Source organism: Leucoraja erinacea, chromosome 39 (genome assembly GCF_028641065.1).
Source record: "Leucoraja erinacea ecotype New England chromosome 39, Leri_hhj_1, whole genome shotgun sequence".
NCBI lineage: Eukaryota > Metazoa > Chordata > Chondrichthyes > Rajiformes > Rajidae > Leucoraja > Leucoraja erinaceus.
In genome coordinates, this window is record NC_073415.1 from 723536 (window position 1) to 741719 (window position 18184).

Sequence of the window (18184 nt, forward strand, 5' to 3'; positions counted from 1 at the left end):
CAGAGACCGCAGAGAACGTCACCTATTCCTTCGCTCCATAGATGCTGCCTCACCCGCTGAGTTTCTCAAGCATTTTTGTCTACCTTGGAGTGTTAACTTGTATTGTTCTGTTTATTTCTGTTCGAAATAAATAATAAAATAAAATAAAAATAAATAATTGTACAAAGATGTTATTTAACTGTGAAAATGTCACTTCCTCCATTAACACACTCATGATTCTCCTCTATGTTGGAATACCAAAGAAACCGTATGTACAATCTAGACTGATACTTGATACAGGATTGTTGGAAGACATTGCCATTTACAGAAAACATATTATTTCTACTCTTTCTGTTTGATCAAGTGAATTCGGAATAGATGTAGCAGTTATTTTAAAGGATAGATTAACTCCTTGGTGAACTCACAATACAAATTAACTAGTGACTTAATTCCATTAATGTTAATAGAATTTTGCTTTTATGCACACATTGTTTATATAATAAGAGAGAGGTTTAAAGTGCTTTGATATTTTTTTCGTTTGGCCTGATATATGCAATTGTGACCATATATTTCACATGCCAGCCGTATTGCTTTTATTATGCAGTGAGTTCAAATAATGTTATGTGTAATAACCACTTTAAAGTGTTAATAACTGTTACATAACAGCAGTTTTTAAAAATACATTCACAAAATTAATAATAATAATTAAGTAAATTAAGTCAATTAATTAAGTAAAATGGCAATTATTTTAGGGCAGACAACGTTTCAGGCCAGGGCCCTTTTTCAGACATCAGTAAGATTGGATCAGCTATGATCTTACTGATTAAGCAGAAATAAGATGTTATTAGACAGGTGCACATTAAACCTGAGACTATTGGCAGGCGATGCTGTGTAGATAGTGCAAATAATACAATTTCAAGGTTGGATTAGGAAGGGGGACTGTAGATAGCACAGACTCTGTGGGCCGAAGGGCCTGTTTCTGTGTTGTATCTGTAAAGTCTAAAGTCTAATTAAATTCCATTGGTGAGGAAATGTATGATGCACTATTTAGGCCAACATTGTTGTTTTGATCTGCATTTTTCATCTTTTGCTCTCCTGAAGACATTAGCTCTTGAGTCATGGTTCTAGAGGCATTGGCAGATTTTATCTACTTGTTCTGGGAAGCACTCAGTACTGAAACCTCGGATAATTGTTTTGACATTTAACATGGAGGCACAGAGGCTATTGAGGAGTTTATCACTATTTTTCTGGTCGTAATCAGTTAGCGTGATACATTACAGAGGGAGTGTGTAAACGGCAGGGGTGGCGCAGTGGTGCAACGGTAGAGTTGCTGCCTTACAGCACTTGTAACACCGGAGACCCGTGTTCGATCCCGACCATGGGTGCTATCTCTACGGAGTTTGTACGCTCTCCCCATGACCGTGTGGGTTTTCTCCGAGATCTTCGGTTTCCTCCTACACTCCAAAGACGTACAGGTTTGTAGGTAAATTGGCTTGGGTTTGTATACTTGGTATAAGTGTAAATTGTCCCTTGTGTGTGTAGGATTTGTGTAAATGTGCAGGGATTGCTGATCGGTGTGGACTCGGTGGGCTGAAGGGCCTGTTTCCGCGCTGCATCTCTAAAACTAAAACTAAACACAGAAAATGCTGGAAACCTCTCAGCAGGTTAGGCAGCATTTTGGAAAGAAATTGAGTTAACATTTCAGCTCAGGCCTTAGTATTAATGTAATGTTTTTTTTCCGATTTCCAGCATCAGCAGTTTTACTCTGCATTCTTTATCGTTTACTCTTCTGAAGACATTGGCTCTTGTATCATGGTTCCAGGGGCACTGGCCTCCGGTGGCTGGTGTGGTTCAGCAAGACATTACATTGTGCTAGAAACCTGAAAATTAGTAAGGGAGAGTTAAAAGACTTTTGGGGAAATGTTAAGCATGATATATAAGATATTAAATTTGTAACATTTGAGCTGCATGGTTTATTGTTCTGGTTAGTCCCAATTATATGTTTGATTATTTATTAACAATCTATTAAAATGTTACTTGGCAGGTACAAGTCCTGAAAGAACGTATTGAAGCAGAGAAGGGCGTTAATTTCCCTGTTGCTTGTCAGAAGCTGATATATGCTGGGAAGATTTTAAACAATGATATTCAACTCAAGGAATACAAGATTGATGAGAAGAATTTTGTTGTTGTTATGGTCACAAAGGTGTGCAATCTTTTCTGATTAATGCAATAGTTCAATTTTCTATGTGGGTACAACATCTTCTGGGAGCCTTGGCTAATGCAAAGTTATTATTTAATGAATGGAGGAGTTTCCCTTTCATATTACCTTATTTAACATGCTTTTGGATTTGGGCTGTACTGTTCCCATGCTGGAAATGTTATGCCACCATTTTGATTAGTCCCAGTCAAAACCCTCCAAACCCAGTGATCCCAGTCTGAAGAAGGGTCTCGACCTGAAACGTCACCCATTCCTTCTGTCCAGAGATACTGCCCGTCCCGCTGAGTTACTCTAGCTTTGTGTCGATCCCAGAATGACCCTGGGTAAGATGTACTACCATTTCCTATCCTGACAGTACTGCTCACAGCCCAAAGTGCTTACAATATTCACATGGAGTCATACAGCACAGAAACAGGCCCTTCGGCCCAACTTGCCCATGCCGACAAAGCTGCCCTATTTACACTAGCCCACCTGCCTGCATTGGCCCTTATCTCTCCAAACCTTTCCTATCAATGTACCTGTCCAAATGTATTTTCAATGTTGTTATAGTATCTGCCTCAACTATTTCCTCTGGCAGCTCTTTCTACACCCTGCTATAGTTCTGCTATAATTGCTTGCTTCCATAACACAAATTGATACAATGCGAATGATAAATGAAAGAACACTATTTTCATTATGTGAGCTGAATTGGTTATAATGCGATTTTGATTGGGGGCTAGAGAACCACATGAAAGTTACTTTGGAAATAGACAGCATTAAAAAAAACAACTGTCTTGGATTTAAACAGGTAAAAAGTTTTGATGCAACATCCCCCAGGACTCAGATACCATTGTCTATAAGGACACAGCTGCTACTTTAGCCAAGGGTGGCCATTGAAATTGACAAGCAATTGCTTCTGTTGACACGTATACACCAATGCTCTATTAACGATGTAACATACAACCTTTAGTGTTTTTATCTTGCAGTAACAGAAATAAGCTTTGGGGAAGATCTTCATTTATGAAATCCTGCAGGAAAAATAGCTCTGTTATTCCAAGAAACTCTCTCGCCCGTAATCCTAATTTTCCCACTGTCTTTACAATCTTCCATACACTGTCTCAATGCAATTTTCTGTAACATGAGGTTTCTTAGGAATGCCACTATGGCATTATAACAGAACTACCAGCATCCAGTGTGAGGAATACACTGTGCAGATACAGGTCAATTGTGAAGTTATTGAAATATTGCCGTGATATCTGAGATTTTCCTCAATATATTTCTGATAATTTACTGCTTTGAAACATTATTTAAAGTGTCCGTTGCATTGCATATGTGTAGGTAGAGTTTGTGTTTTCTTTCATTTCAAATACTACTCATCAAAGGCTAATGTTAAATAAAAAATGTTTTCATTCTATATATCATATGGTGCATTCAGAAAGTATTCAGACCCATTCACTTTTTCCACATTAGATTACATCATAGCCTTATTCTAAAATGGATTAAATCCATTTTTTTTATCATCTATCTACACACAATACCCCATAATAAAAAAGTGAAAACAGGTGTTTAGAAATGTTTGCAAAGTAATTCAAAAGAAATAACTGAAATATCACATTTACATAAGTATTCAGACCCTTTACTCAGTACTTTGCTGAGGCTCCTTTGGCAGCGATTACCACCTCAAGTCTTCTTGAGCATGACGCTACAAGCTTGGCATACCTGTATTTGGGTAATTGCTCCCATTCTTCTCTGCAGATCCTCTCAAGCTGTGTCAGGTTGGATGGGGAGCGTCAATGCACAGCTATTTTCAGGCACTCCAGAGATGTCCAATCGGGTTCGAGTCCAGGCTCTGGCTGGGCCACTCGATGACATTCACAAACTTGTCACGAAGCCACTCCTGCGTTGTCTTGGCTGTGTGCTTAGGGTCGTTGTACTGTTGGAAGGCGAACCTCAGCCCCAGTTTGAGGTCCAGAACGCTCTGGAGCTGGTTTTCATCAATGATCCCTCTGTACTTTGCTCCATTCATCTTTTCCTCGATCCTGACTAGTCTCCCAGTTCCTGCCGCTGAAAAACATCCCCACAGCATGATGCTGTCATCACCATGCTTCACCGTAGGTATGGTATTGGCCGGGTGATGAGCGGTGCCTGATTTACTCCAGATGTGACGCTGGCATTCAGGCCAGAGAGTTCATTCTTGGTTTCATCTGACCAGGGAATCTTGTTTCTCATGGTCTGAGAGTCTTTAGGGGCCTTTTGGCAAACTCCAAGTGGGCTGTCATGTGCCTTTTACTGAGGAGAGGCTTCCGTCTGGCCATTCTACCATAAAGGCCTGATTGGTGGAGTGCTGCAGATATATTTGTCCTTCTGGAATGTTCTCCCATCTTCACAGAGGAACTCTGGAGCTCTGTCAGAGTGACCATCGGGTTCTTGGTCACCTCCCTGACTAAGGCCCTTCTCCCCCGATTGCTCAGTTTGGCCAGGCGGCCAGCTCTATGAAGAGTCCTGGTGGTTCCAAAGTTCTTCCATTTAAGAATGACGGAGGCCACTGTGCCCTTTGGGACCTGCAATGCTGCAGAAATTGCTTTATACCCTTCCCTGTGTCGACACAGTCCTGTCTCGGAGGTCTGCGGACAATTCCTTCGTCTTCATGGCTTGGTTTTTGCTCTGACATGCACAGTCAACTGTGGGACCTTATATAGACAGGTGTGTGCCTTTCCAAATCATGTCCAATCAATTTAATTTACCACTGGTGGACTCCAATCAAGTTGCAGAAACATCTTAAGGATAATGGAATGGAAACAGGATGAATTTTGAGTGTCATAGCAAAGTACATGAATAATTATGTAAATGTGGCATTTCAGTTATTTCTTTTTAATTTGCAAAATTATCTAAACACCTGTTTTCACCTTCATTTCGGGGTATTGTGTATAGATTGAAGATAAAAAAATGAATTTAATCCATTTAAAACTAAAGCTGTAATGTAACAAAATGTGGAAAAGTGAAGGGTCTGAATACTTTCTGAATGCACTGTATATCACAATGTGTAATGGTTTATTAATTCAATTATTAATTAGAAAGTACCTTTTTTTAATTAAAACTCTGCAGCCTAAAGTTGCCTCGGCAGAAGTGGGATCTACTTCTACAGTTGGGTTGTCGTCCACCCAGTCACAGTCAGAAGGAGATAATCAGAATACAGATGAAGGAAGCCAAGCCCAAACTATAACCAGCTCTGTTTCTATATCCAGGTACAGAAAATTAAACCATTGAGGGGGCAAAGGGGAGCGCCTAGCTGTATCTCTTTAAATGCCCCTGTGCTTACCTTCCACTGTCTCTTGGGAATACTCCATTTTATGCTTCGAGGCTGTATTGCAACATCCAGGAGTTCCTTGGTCATATCACAAGCATGCCATGGTCCTTCATAGATTGGCACTAACATGGTTGCTGCGGGACCGTGGCCTGTGAGAAATGGATGGATAAGTTGCAGTGGCACAGTGGCGCAGCTGGTAGAGCCACTGTTTTACTGTGCCAGAGACAGGCTTCGATCCTGACCTCGGCTGCTGTTTGTGTAGAGTTTGAATGTTTTCCCTGTGACCGCGTGGGTTTCCTCTGGGTTCCACCCACGTCCCAAAGACATGCGAGTTTGTAGGTGATTGGCTTCTTCAACATTGGCCCTAGTGTGGTGGGGAGTGGATGCAAAGGTGGGATAACATAGAACCAGTGATCAATGGTCATCGTGACTGAGTGGGCCGAAGGGCCTGTTTCCATGCTCTATACCGAAACTAAACTACTGTAAGTTATGCACAGGACCAACCAATAGACATTGACACACAAGAAACTGTAGATGCTGGAATTGAGAGTAAAATACAGTTCTGGAGTTACTCAGCATGATAGGCATCTCTAGGAAACATGAATAGGCAATGTTTTAGATAAGGACTCTTTTTCAGACATATTGCAGTAGAGGGGGGGGGGAGAAAGCTGAAAAATTGGTGGGGTTGGGGTTGGGACCAAGCCTGGCAAGCGATAAGCAATTTCAAGTGAGGGTGGTTTTGTTGGCAGATGGATGGACAAAGGCTCGAGATGAAAAGGAGACATAAGAGTGTTCGATAAGACGGAAATGTGAAACCAGAGGGAGGATATGGATGGATCGGGTGGGGGAGAGGGTAAAGGGAGATAAATGGTTGTATGTGGCTTGGTTCGGCAACTTAAGTGCCCAGGAGCGGAAAAGACTACAAAAAGTAGTAAACACTGCCCAGTCCATCATCGGCTGTGACATCCCTCCATCGAGGGGATCTATCGCAGTCGCTGCCTCAAAAAGGTTGGCAGCATCATCAAGGACCCACACCATCCTGGCCACACACTCATCTCCCCGCACCTTCAGGTAGAAGATACAGGAGTCTGAAGACTGCAACGTCCAGGTTCAGGAATAGCTACTTCCCCACAGCCATCAGGCTATTAAATTCAACTCATACAAAACTCTGAACATTAATAGGCCATTATCTGTTTATTTGCACTTTATCTGTTTATTTATTCATGTGTGTATTAAACCCACCACCATCTCCTTTCCAGCTTTCTCCCCTGCACTACAATCAGTCTGATGAAGGGTCCCGACCCAAAATGACACTTATCTATTTCCTCCATAGATGCTGAGTTACTCTAACACTTTGTGTTTTACTAATAGACATTGATGTCCAGGGATTTGACCCAAAACCAGAATAATATAACAGAAGTTTTGGATAATTTAACGTAATTAAAAGTATTTTAAATATTATTGTGTCCAGTTTTGGGCACCATGTTACGGGAAAAATATTGTCAAGCTGGAAAGGGTGCAGAGAAGATTTACAAGGATGTTGCCAGGAATCGAGGGCCTGAGCTCTGAGGTTGAGCAAGTTGGACTCAATTCCTTGGAGCGCAGGAGGATGAGGGATGATCTTATAGAGGTATATACAATTATGAGAGGAATAGATCGGGAGACGTACGAGAACCAGAGGACATAGGTTTAAGGTGGGGGGGGGGGGGGGGGGGGGGAGATTTAATAGGAATCTGAGGGTAAGTTTATCACACAAAGGGTGGTGGGTGTATGGAACAAGCTGCCAGAAGAGGTAGTTGAGGCTGGGACTGTCACAATGTTTAAGAACCATTTAGACAGGTACATGGATAGCACAGGTTTAGAAGGATATGGGCTAAATGCAGGCAGGTGGGTCTAGTGTAGATGGGACATGTTGGCCAGTCCGAAGGGCCTGTTTCCATGCTGTAAGACACGGTAATTCTATGACTCTATGGTTAAAGATGTCTCTTAAATCTGTATTCACAGTTCAATGCCTTCTTCTGGGAGTGACATTCTCTCTGCTCATTCTGTCACTGATCTACTCCCTACGCAAGTATCAATGATCGATTTACTCTCAGAGCCAAGTTTGCAGAATGAAATGCCCGAGGATCTGCCCCATAACAATGGTATAATGACATCAGGTCAGTAAATTCATACCTGGATTTTATAAACTTGAAGAAGGGTTGTGGGACTAGACTAGGAAATGCAATGAATATGTAACACTCTCTTTCTCTATTGGCAATTTATGATCTGCTGCTGCCATGAAAATCAGTTGTAATAGCTATGAAAGAGTGATGTGCAGTGACACAAGCATGGTGCAGTCATAATGTGTAGGAGTGATCTGTAAATAGTCGCCATTGTCTGATTTCTTAATGGCAGCCAATTGATGCGTTATTTTTTAAAATAATGTCCTATGAAAGGAGTGTTTAGGGCAGCACGGTGGCACAGCAGTAGAGTTGTTGCCTCACAATGTCAGAGACCTGGGTTCGATCTTGTCACAAGTTAACAACTTATCGGAGTAGAATTAGGCCATTCGGCCCATTGAGTCTACCCCGCCATTCAATCATGACTGATCTCTGCCTCCTAATCTCATTTTCCTGCCTTCTCCCCAAAACCCTTGACACCCGTTCTAATCAAGAATTTGTCTATCTCTGCCTTAAAAATATCCACTGACTTGACCTTCACAGCCCTCTGCGGCAATGAGTTCCACAGATTAACTACCCTCTGACTAGAGAAATTCCTCCTCACCCCCTTTCTAAAAGAGCGCCCTTTAATTCTGAGGCTGTGACCTCTGGTCCTAGACTCTCCCACCAATGGAAACATCCTTTCCACACCCACTATCTATGCCTTTCATTATTCTGTGTTTCAATGAGGTCCCCCCTCAATCTTCTAAACTCCAGTGAGTACAGGCCCAGTGCCATCAAACGTTCATCATATGCTAACCCACTCATTCCTGGAATCATTCTTGTAAACCTCCTCTGGACCCTCTCCAGAGCAACAGCCTTCCTCAAATATGGGGCCAAAATGTGCGCACAGCAAATTTGTGCACAGTGTACGGGTGCTGTCTGTGTGGGTGCTGTCTGTCCATGTTCTCCCTGGGACCGTGTGGGTTTTCTCTGGGTGCTCTGGTTTCCTCCCACATTCCGAAGACGTACAGGTTTGTAGGTTAAGTGGCTTTGGTAAAATAGTAAAATTAATCCTAGTGCGTAGGACAGAACTAGTGTATGGGGTGATCGCCGTCAGCGTGGACTCGGTGGGCCGAAGGGCCTGCATCCACGCTGTACCACAAAAGTCTAAACTCTATTCACTCATTGATTCATTGTATTTCCGGTGGCGCTGGTGTTAGCTGCCTCCACCTTCAGTCCGGTATCTTTTTGTTTTTTTGTTATGTTGAAAAAAATTGGTACAGTGAGATTTGAGTTACCATACAGCCATACGAATAAAAAGAACACAACACACGATAGAATTTAACATGAAAATCCCCACACTACGGAGACAGTCCGCTATAACCAAAATCTGTTGTAAAGAGGTCTGTATTAGACGGTTTACTGTATTGAGATTCTAAAATGTTGATTTAGTTTATTCTTCCACTTCCATTTCCAGTGAGCAGCCCAGCCTACGAGACCATGGTGTCTGAAATCATATCGATGGGTTATGAGCGTGAGCAGGTGGTGGCAGCATTAAGAGCAAGCTTCAATAACCCACACAGGGCAGTGGAATACCTGCTGACGGTAAGGGGCATGTCTGGCTGTTTGAGGGAAGTTGCTTTATGGGTCTATGTGAATGCATATGTACTTGTGTTGGGTGCTCCTCAACTGTATCCAGCACAGCTCTCTCAGTTGGGTTCCAGGTAAAGCAATGTAGGTGATAGTCTTTTGTGTGCCAGGTACAGCTTAGAATGAAGCGCTTTCACTTCTGCCCGAGATTGGCTAACGGTCATAGAGTCATGCGGCGTGAAAACAGGTCAATAGACAATAAACAATAGGTGCAGGAGTAGGCCATTTGGCCCTTCGAGCCAGCACCGCCATTCAATGTGATCATGGCTGATCATCCACAATAGACAATAGGGGCAGGAGTAGGCCATTCAGCCCTTCAAGCCAGCACCGCCATTCAATGTGATCATGGCTGATCATCCCCAATCAGTACCCCGTTCCTGCCTTCTCCCCATATCCCCTGACTCTGCAATTTTTAAGAGCCCTATCTAGCTATCTCTGGAACTCTCTGCCACAGAGGGTAGTTGAGGCCAGTTCATTGGCTATATTTAAGAGGGAGTTAGATGTGGCCCTTGTGGCTAAGGGGATCAGGGGGTATGGAGAGAAGGCAGGTACGGGATACTGAGTTGGATAATCAGCCATGATCATATTGAATGGCGGTGCAGGCTCGAAGGGCCGAATGGCCTACTCCTGCACCTAATTTCTATGTTTCTATGTTTCTAGCTCTCTCTTGAAAGCATCCAGAGAACCCTCCTCCACCGCCGTCTGAGGCAAGAATTCCACAGACTCACCACTCTCTGTGAGAAAAAGTGTTTCCTCGTCTCCGTTCTAAATGGCTTACTCCTTATTCTTAAACTGTGGCCCCTGGTTCTGGACTCCCCCAACATCGGGAACATGTTTCCTGCCTCTAGCGTGTCCAAACCCTTTACAATCTTATATGTTTCAATGAGATACCCTCTCATCCTTCTAAACTCCAGAGTGTACAAGCCCAGCTGCTCCATTCTCTCAGTATATGACAGTCCCGCCATCCCGGGAATTAACCTTGTAAACCTACGCTACACTCCCTCAATAGCAAGAATGTCCTTCCTCAAATTAGGGACCAAAATTGCAGACAATACTCCAGGTGTGGTCTCACTGAAGCTCTGTACAACTGCAGAAGGACTTCTTTGCTCATATATTTGATTCCTCTTGTTATAAAGGCCAACATGTCATTCGCTTTCTTCACTGCCTGCTGTACCTGCATGCTTACTTTCATAGACTGATGTACAAGGACCTCCAGATCCCGTTGTACTTCCCCTTTTCCCAACGATGCCATTTAGATAGTAGATCCTTCGGCCCAACTCGCCCACGCCGACCAACATGCCCCATCTACACTAGTCCCACCTGCCGGCCTTTGGCCCATACCCCTCTAAACCTGCCCTATCCATATCCATATCCTACCGTATCCATAACGTTGTTGTACTGTTGGATGAACCATCCTTTGGATGTGATGTTAAACCAAGACCTTATGTCAGGTAGACATAAAAGATCCAGTGTTGCAGAATTAAATATCTCGTGCCATAATACACATCTCTTAATGAACACCAAAATCAAATAACCTCATCAGTGTCACACTGCAGTTTGTAAGAGCTTGCTTTGGAGATATCGGCTGCTGCAATTTCTATGTGACAAGAATGGCTACATTTAAAAGTGCTACACTGACTGTTCTTCGAAATTATCCTGAGGTTGTAAAAGGTGCTACTTAAATGCATGTTTTCAAATAAGTCGGCTAAAATCCAAACTATCACATGCAGGCAAAGGAATTAGCATCATATTCGGCATGAGCATTGTGAGCTGAAGGGCTGTGCTGTTCTTAGGCCCCCTTTGATCATGACTGACCATGGGTGTATCCAGGGTGCTATTCCCTATATGGAGGACGCCTGTGCGTGACTTTGTTTAACGTGGGGAGACTGGTGCACAGACAGCCACCCCACGGTCCTTGACAGATCTGGGTCAGGATCCAGTGGCATGGAGTCCAAGACGACCGGAGACCCTTTTCTGCCGCAGCCTTCATCCGCCTTCCCAGCCGTTGTGACGCTCCACTAAGGTCAGCCATCGTCCTCCGCCTGTTCCACCGTTGAGGTCTTGGTTGGATTGCTCTTTGTCACAGACCTCCCCCTCGACCTTACCGCCATGGGTGGCCCGACCAGGAGCATAGATAGCTCCAGACGGCATCGCTCTCAGGATCTCAGGTCCACACAAGCTTCTCCACCACGACAAGGTGACAATCCACGGAGAAGATCTATACTGTACTGTTGTATGTTCTATACAATGTTCTGGATGGTACAGCTTTTATTCTTTTTTCAGCATTTGGGTATTGCTGGCAAATTGACTATTTATTGCTCAACACTTATTGCTCTTGGGAAGGTGGTGGTGAGCTGTAGTTGGAGGTGAAGCTGCTCCCATGGTGGCGTTAAGCGGGGAGTGCCGGTTTGGGACCCTGTGATGATAATCACTATACTACAATAGTGCTTTATTTATCACATATGCAACTGCACAGTGAGATTATTTTTGCATATATTATACATGGAGGCGCTGCCATATTTAGCGACATTATGCAAAGTCCGATCAGCCCGCCCGCTTGATGTGTGGGAAGGAACTGCACTTGCTGGTTTCCACTGAAGATAGACACAAAAAGCTGGAGTAACTCAGCGCGTCAGGCAGCATCTCTGGAGAAAAGGAATAGGTGACATTTCTGGTCAAGACCCTTCTTCAGATTGAGAGTCAGGGGAAAGGGGACCCTGAGTCTGAAGAAGGGTCTCAACCAGAAACATCACCCATTCCTTCTGTCCAGAGATGCTGCCAGACCCGCTGAGTTACTCCAGCTTTTTGTGTATATCCAAGTGCTCGATGTACTGGAGCAGTTCCTGTGAGCCGACGTCCCTCTCCTTTCCTTGAAGGCACTGGAGCTGCATCAACATCAAGAGTCCCCTCGTACCCTAACTTGGAAATATATCACCAATCCACTTTCTAACCAGCCCAAACCAGCCCAGCTCCCCCGCTTTCCCTGGCCCCCGCCTTTGCGATGTGTTTGTGTGTGTGCGGTCAGTCGATCCAGCTCGCGGTTTCATCGCTGACGGTCGGTCCAGCTCGAGGTTTTTCAGGCGAGTGCCCTCGAGCTTGAATGTCGAAGACAGTCGCGTTAGTGGGACAGGTCCTTACTGGTCCATGCTGCTCACCTCCGACGTCTCCAGCTCCCTCCTAGCCCGTTGTCCAACAAACCTTCGGGCTCATTCCTGATCCTGGCGACCGGAGAACCTTTGAGCAGATTAAGAGACTTTGGGCTGGTTAGGATTGGTGATATATTTCCAAGTTAGGACAAGAGGAAACTCTTGATGTTGATGCAGCTACTGCTCTTCTCCTTGATGATCAAGAAACTGCAGATGCTGGAATCTTAAACAGTGCACAAAGTGCTGGAGGAACTGAGCGAGTTAGTTAGCACCAGTGAAGGGAATGATCAAAAGACCTTTCAGGGTCGGGACCCTTCTTCAGACTAAATCTGTAAAAAGGTCCCAACCCAAAGTGTTACCTGCCCATTCCTACCACAGATGCTGCCTGACCATCATCTATTGTCTTTCCGCTGACTGGTTAGCACGCAACAAAAGCTTTTCACTGTACCTCGGTACACGTGACACTAAACTAAACTAAACTCAACTCAACGAAACTCAAACAGCTTCCTCCAGCACTTTGTGGTTTGCTCATGGTAGCCTATGCAAATAACTGCATTGCATTATATAGAAGGTTCAAATTCATGTCATTGGAGCAGAATTAGGCCATTCGGCCCATCGGGTCTAATCCGCCATTCAATCACATTCCACCTCAACGCCATTCTCCTGCCATCTCCCCATAGTCTTTGACACCCGTACTAATCAAGAACCAAACAACTCCAACAGATTTGTCAGGCAAGAACTCCCCTTCAGAATAGGCCATTCTGACTCTGGCCTATTAGTCCCAGAGTACCACATACAAAATATTAAATGGGATTAGTGTAGGGTTAGCATAAATAGATGTTGATGAATGATGTGGACTTGGTGGGTTAAAGGGCCAGTATTTGTGCTGTATGACTCTGACCCATTTACATGTTTACTGATATTATAGTGATGGTACTTAAGCTGACACTATTAAGTTAATAAGGAGCGATGGTAAATGATGTATTTATTGCCATGTCATTTCATATAAAAGTTACATTTTTTATATTAAATGGTGTGTTGTAAAATTAGAATGTCAAATTCTACAAAACATTGTTTATAAACTATTTTAATCTTGTTCGCAGAGGCACATTGAACCTTTTTTCTTTGTTTCTAGGGTCTGCCTGATAGTCCAATGGGTCCAGAGCAGGAGAGTACAACACCTCAAGATAGTCCTGGATCTGCTCAAGAATACAATCCAGAAACACTAGGCAAGGAGTAATGCTTTTAGTAAATAATTTGACAAAGCTTTCTCAAAGACCATTAGACATAGAAGTAGAATTAGGCAGTTCAGCCCATCGAATCTACTCCACCGTTTGATCTATTTTTCCTTCTCAACCCCATTCAACTGCATTCCTCCTGTAACCTTTGAATCCCCTACTAATCAAGAACATTCAATATCCACTTTAAAAATGCCCAATGACTTGACCTCCTATGGTTCAAGAAATCCCTCCTCGTCTCCATTCTAAAGGGACATTCTTTTACTCTGAGGCTGTGCTCTCTGGTTCTAAACCCTCCCTGTACTGGAAACATCCTCTCCACATCCACTCTACCTCGGCCTTTCAATGAGATCGTTCCTCTCATCCTTCTAAACTCTTGTATATCTTGGTTACATATGCTGAAGATGTTTGTATAAGTTCTCAAAGCGGAAATTAGGCCATTTGGCCCATCAAGTCTACTCCGCCATTCAATCATGGCTGGTCCATCTTTCCCTCTCAACCCTATTTTCCTGCTTACGCCCCAAAACTCCTGTCAGCCTGATTAATCTGTCGATCTCCGCCTTAGAAATATCCATTGACATGGCCTCCACAGCCATCTGTGGCAATGAATTCCATTTTACCACCCACTGACAAAAGAATCCTCTGACTATTAACCATTATTTTGGCTAAACCATTTTGTTTTGGTGATGTGGCCCACTGGCATTCTGTAGTGTGGACCCCCTTGTGTAGTCATGACTTAAGCATGCTCAGCTGGTGACAGACAGCCCCAGGCTATTTGATGTCAAATCTCATGTCCTTCCCCAGACCATCAGTCATAGGCAAATCTCATGTTCTTAACCAGACCATCAGGCTGTACTCCCGCTCCCTGCTTCTAAGCAGAAACTGAACCATGAGATTCCGCTACAGGATGTACAGGGCTGCACGCTGGTGCAGCGGTAGAGTCTTTGCCTCACATCGCTTGCAGCGTCAGATTCCACATTCCAAAGACGTACAGGTTTGCAGGTTAATTGGCTTGGTATGAGTGTAAATTGTCCCTAGTGTGTGTAGGATAGTGTCAATGTGTGGGGATCGCTGGTCGTTGCGGACTCAGTGGGCCAAAGGGCCTGTTTCCGCGCTGTATCTCTAAACGAAACTAAATTAAACTAAAAATGTTGGCCTGAGGAAACAGACGAGCTCTTGTATGTCTACTGAATGTTAGTCGTGGAGAACAGTCTTTAATCATCGTTAAGGAGGTGATAACAAAGTACTTACAATAACATGAGTAGACGGAGCCAATGGTGTCTTTATCAAAGGGAAATAGTGTTTAACAAATTGTCATAGAGAGTGCGTGGAAACAGGCCCTTCGGCCCAATTTGCTCACACTGACCAACTGATTGCTGGGGTTCTGGTTAAGGGTTTTAAATCTTCACTGGGCATAAATGAGATACCGAATGACTGGAGGACAGCAAACATGGTCCCCCTTTTCAAGAACGACAGCAAAGTTAGGCCTGGTAATTATAGACCTATGGGCCTAACATCAGTGGTCGGGTAGATGCTGGGAAAATGCTGAGGGAAGGGATTAATGATCACTTGGAAAGGTCAGGACTGACCAGAGGCAGTTAGGTATCGGTTCCGGTTTATTGTCATGGTACAGTGTTTTGCATGCGAACCATACCGAACAGGAAATACCAAAGATAGATACAAAGTGCTGGAGTAACTCAGACTAAAGAAGGGTTCTGACCCGAAATGTCACCCATCCCTTTTCTCCAGAGATGCTGCCTGACACGCTGAGCTACACCAGCACTTTGTGTTTATCTTTGGTATAAACCAGCATCTGCAGTTCCTTTCTACAGATCAGATAATACCATACAATCAAGTATAATGGATAGGGCCAAGTGCAAGAAACAGAGTGCAGAATATAATTCTCATCATTGTAGTGCATCAATTCCGCAGACATAGTCCAATATCAATAGACAATAGACAATAGGTGCAGGAGTAGGCCCTTCAGCCCTTCGAGCCAACACCGCCATTCAATGTGAGAGAGCATGCTGACCGGTTGCATTGTGGCTTGGTTCGGCAACTTGAGCGCCCTGGAGAGGAAAAGACTACAAAAAGCAGTAAACACTGCCCAGTCCATCATCGGCTCTGACCTTCCTTCCATCGAGGGGATCTATCGCAGTCGCTGCCTCAAAAAGGCTGGCAGTATCATCAAAGACCCACACCATCCTGGCCACACACTCATCTCCCTGCTAGCTTCAGGTAGAAGGTACAGGAGCCTGAAGACTGCAACAACCAGGTTCAGGAATAGCTACTTCCCCACAGCCATCAGGCTATTAAACCTGGCTCGGACAAAACTCTGATTATTAATAACCCATTTTCTGTTATTTGCACTTTATCAGTTTATTTATTCATGTGTATATATATTTATATAATGGTATATGGACACACTGATCTGTTCTGTAGTTAATGCCTACTGAGTTCTGAGTGCTGAAGCAAAGCAAGAATTTCATTGTCCTATACAGGGACACATGACAATAAACTCACTTGAACTTGATCATGGTTGATCATCCCCAATCAGTACCCCGTTCCTGCCTTCTCCCCATATCCCCTGACTCCGCTATTTTTAAGAGCCCTATCTAGCTCTCTCTTGAAAGCATCCAGAGAACCAGCTTCCACCGCCCTCTGAGGCAGAGAATTTCACAGACTAACCACTCTCTGTGAGAAAAAGTGTTTCCTCGTGGGGTAGAGGTGAATCGGACGGTATGCTAACTTATGGAAGGACCATTCTGAAAACTGTTGACAGAAGGGGAAAAGCTGTTCCTCAGTCCGGTAGGGCCACTTTCAAGCTTCTATAACTTCTGCAGGAATGGAGCATGGAGAAGAAGGAATAACCGGGTTGGGACAAGTCTTTGATTATGTTGGCTGCTTTTCCGAGGCAGCATGAAGTGTAGAAGGAGTCGATGGTGGGAAGTCTGCTCTGTGTGATGGTCTGGGCTACATATACAACTCTGCATTTTATTGTGGTCTTGTGCAGAGTTATTCCCAAATCAAACTGTGATGCAATCCAACAGTACGCTTCCTATGTTGCATCTGTGCAAGTTTGTAAGAGTTATTGGAGACATGCCAACATTTCTTAGTCTCCTCAGGAAGTAGAGACGTTGATGTGGCTTCTTGGCTGTCACATCAAGATGGTCAGTCCATGACAGATAACTGGTAATATTAACACCAAGGATCTTAAGAGCTCTCAGCCATTTCCACTTTGGTACTATTGATGCTGATGGGGGCATGTAGTCCACTGTGCTTCCTGAAGTCAATAACTAGCTTCTTCTTGCTGACATTGAGGGAGATATTATTGTCCTAACTCCAAGGACAGATCCTGTCCTACCAATTTGATTGAATCAGTCTGAAGAAGGTTCTCGACCCGAAACGTCACCTATTCCTTCGCTCCATAGATGCTGCCTCACCCGCTGAGTTTCTCCAGCATTTTTGTCTACCAACCTGATTGAATTCTTTGAAGAATAAACAAAATATACTGATGTGGGCAGAGCGTATGTGATTTACATGGACTTTTGGCAAGGTCCCACTTGGGAACTGGTTCAAAAGGTTAGAGCCCATGGGATTCAGGGCGAGGTGGAAATATTGGTATGACAACAGGAGAAAGAGGATGACGGTAGAGGGTTGTTTTTGCAATTGGATGCCTATTGGTGGTGTCCCAGTAGGATCAGAGCTGGGATACAAGCGGTTTGCAATACACATGACTGACATGGGCGTGGATGTGAGAGGCAAGATCAGTCATTTGTGGATGACATGAAGATAGTGATATGGGTGGTTTTAGGCTGCAGAGAAACATTGATGTGCTTGTGAAACGGGACGAGGAATAGCAGATGGAGTTTAATTCAGATAAATGTGAGGTGAGGCATTTTGGGAATACTAATGAGGCTCGGATATACACCATGAACGTCAGGCTCTAAGGGAGTATTGAGGAACAGAGATAATACAAAGTTTCTTTGTAGATGGGCTGGGAAGATCATCAAAGACCCCTCACACCCCAACCATGGACTGTTTGCCCTCCTCCCATCGGGGAGGCAGTACAGGAGCCTCAGGTCACGTACTAGTAGGATGAGGAACAGCTTCTACAATAATACAATCACATTGCTGAACTCGGAGTTCCGCCGATAGATTTCTCCAGTCCCTCCGTCCCCACTGTTTAATTATTCTGTATTTTTTGATTATTCTGTATCTTCTCTCTTTCTATTTTTTTAAATTTCTTTATGCACAACTACTACGGACTGACGCAAAATTGCATTTCGTTGTACTCATACTTGTATTTGTGCGTTGACATTAAAGTTGAATTGAATTGAATTGAATTGAATGGTAACACAGGTCGACAATGCGGTTAGGCAGGCGTGTATGATGCTGGGTGCGGCATTGATGACTGAAGTAGGGAGGTTATGCTCCAATATTATAAAACCTTGGTCAGACCTCAGCTGGTGTGTGCCTGTGGTTATGGTCTAAAGGAAAGGATGTGATAGTAGTGGGCAGAA

General features: G+C 43.9%; 1 protein-coding gene across 1 annotated transcript in view; it reads left to right on the forward strand.

The window, feature by feature from the left end:
* LOC129714578 (UV excision repair protein RAD23 homolog A-like) overlaps positions 1-18184 on the forward strand; it is a 39745-nt gene that overhangs the window by 10090 nt on the left and 11471 nt on the right. Inside the window, exons 2-6 of the mRNA XM_055664299.1 lie at positions 2024-2182; positions 5282-5421; positions 7488-7642; positions 9105-9232; positions 13559-13652. Coding sequence (XP_055520274.1) covers positions 2024-2182; positions 5282-5421; positions 7488-7642; positions 9105-9232; positions 13559-13652 — 676 coding nt within the window. The remainder of the gene's footprint in view (positions 1-2023; positions 2183-5281; positions 5422-7487; positions 7643-9104; positions 9233-13558; positions 13653-18184) is intronic.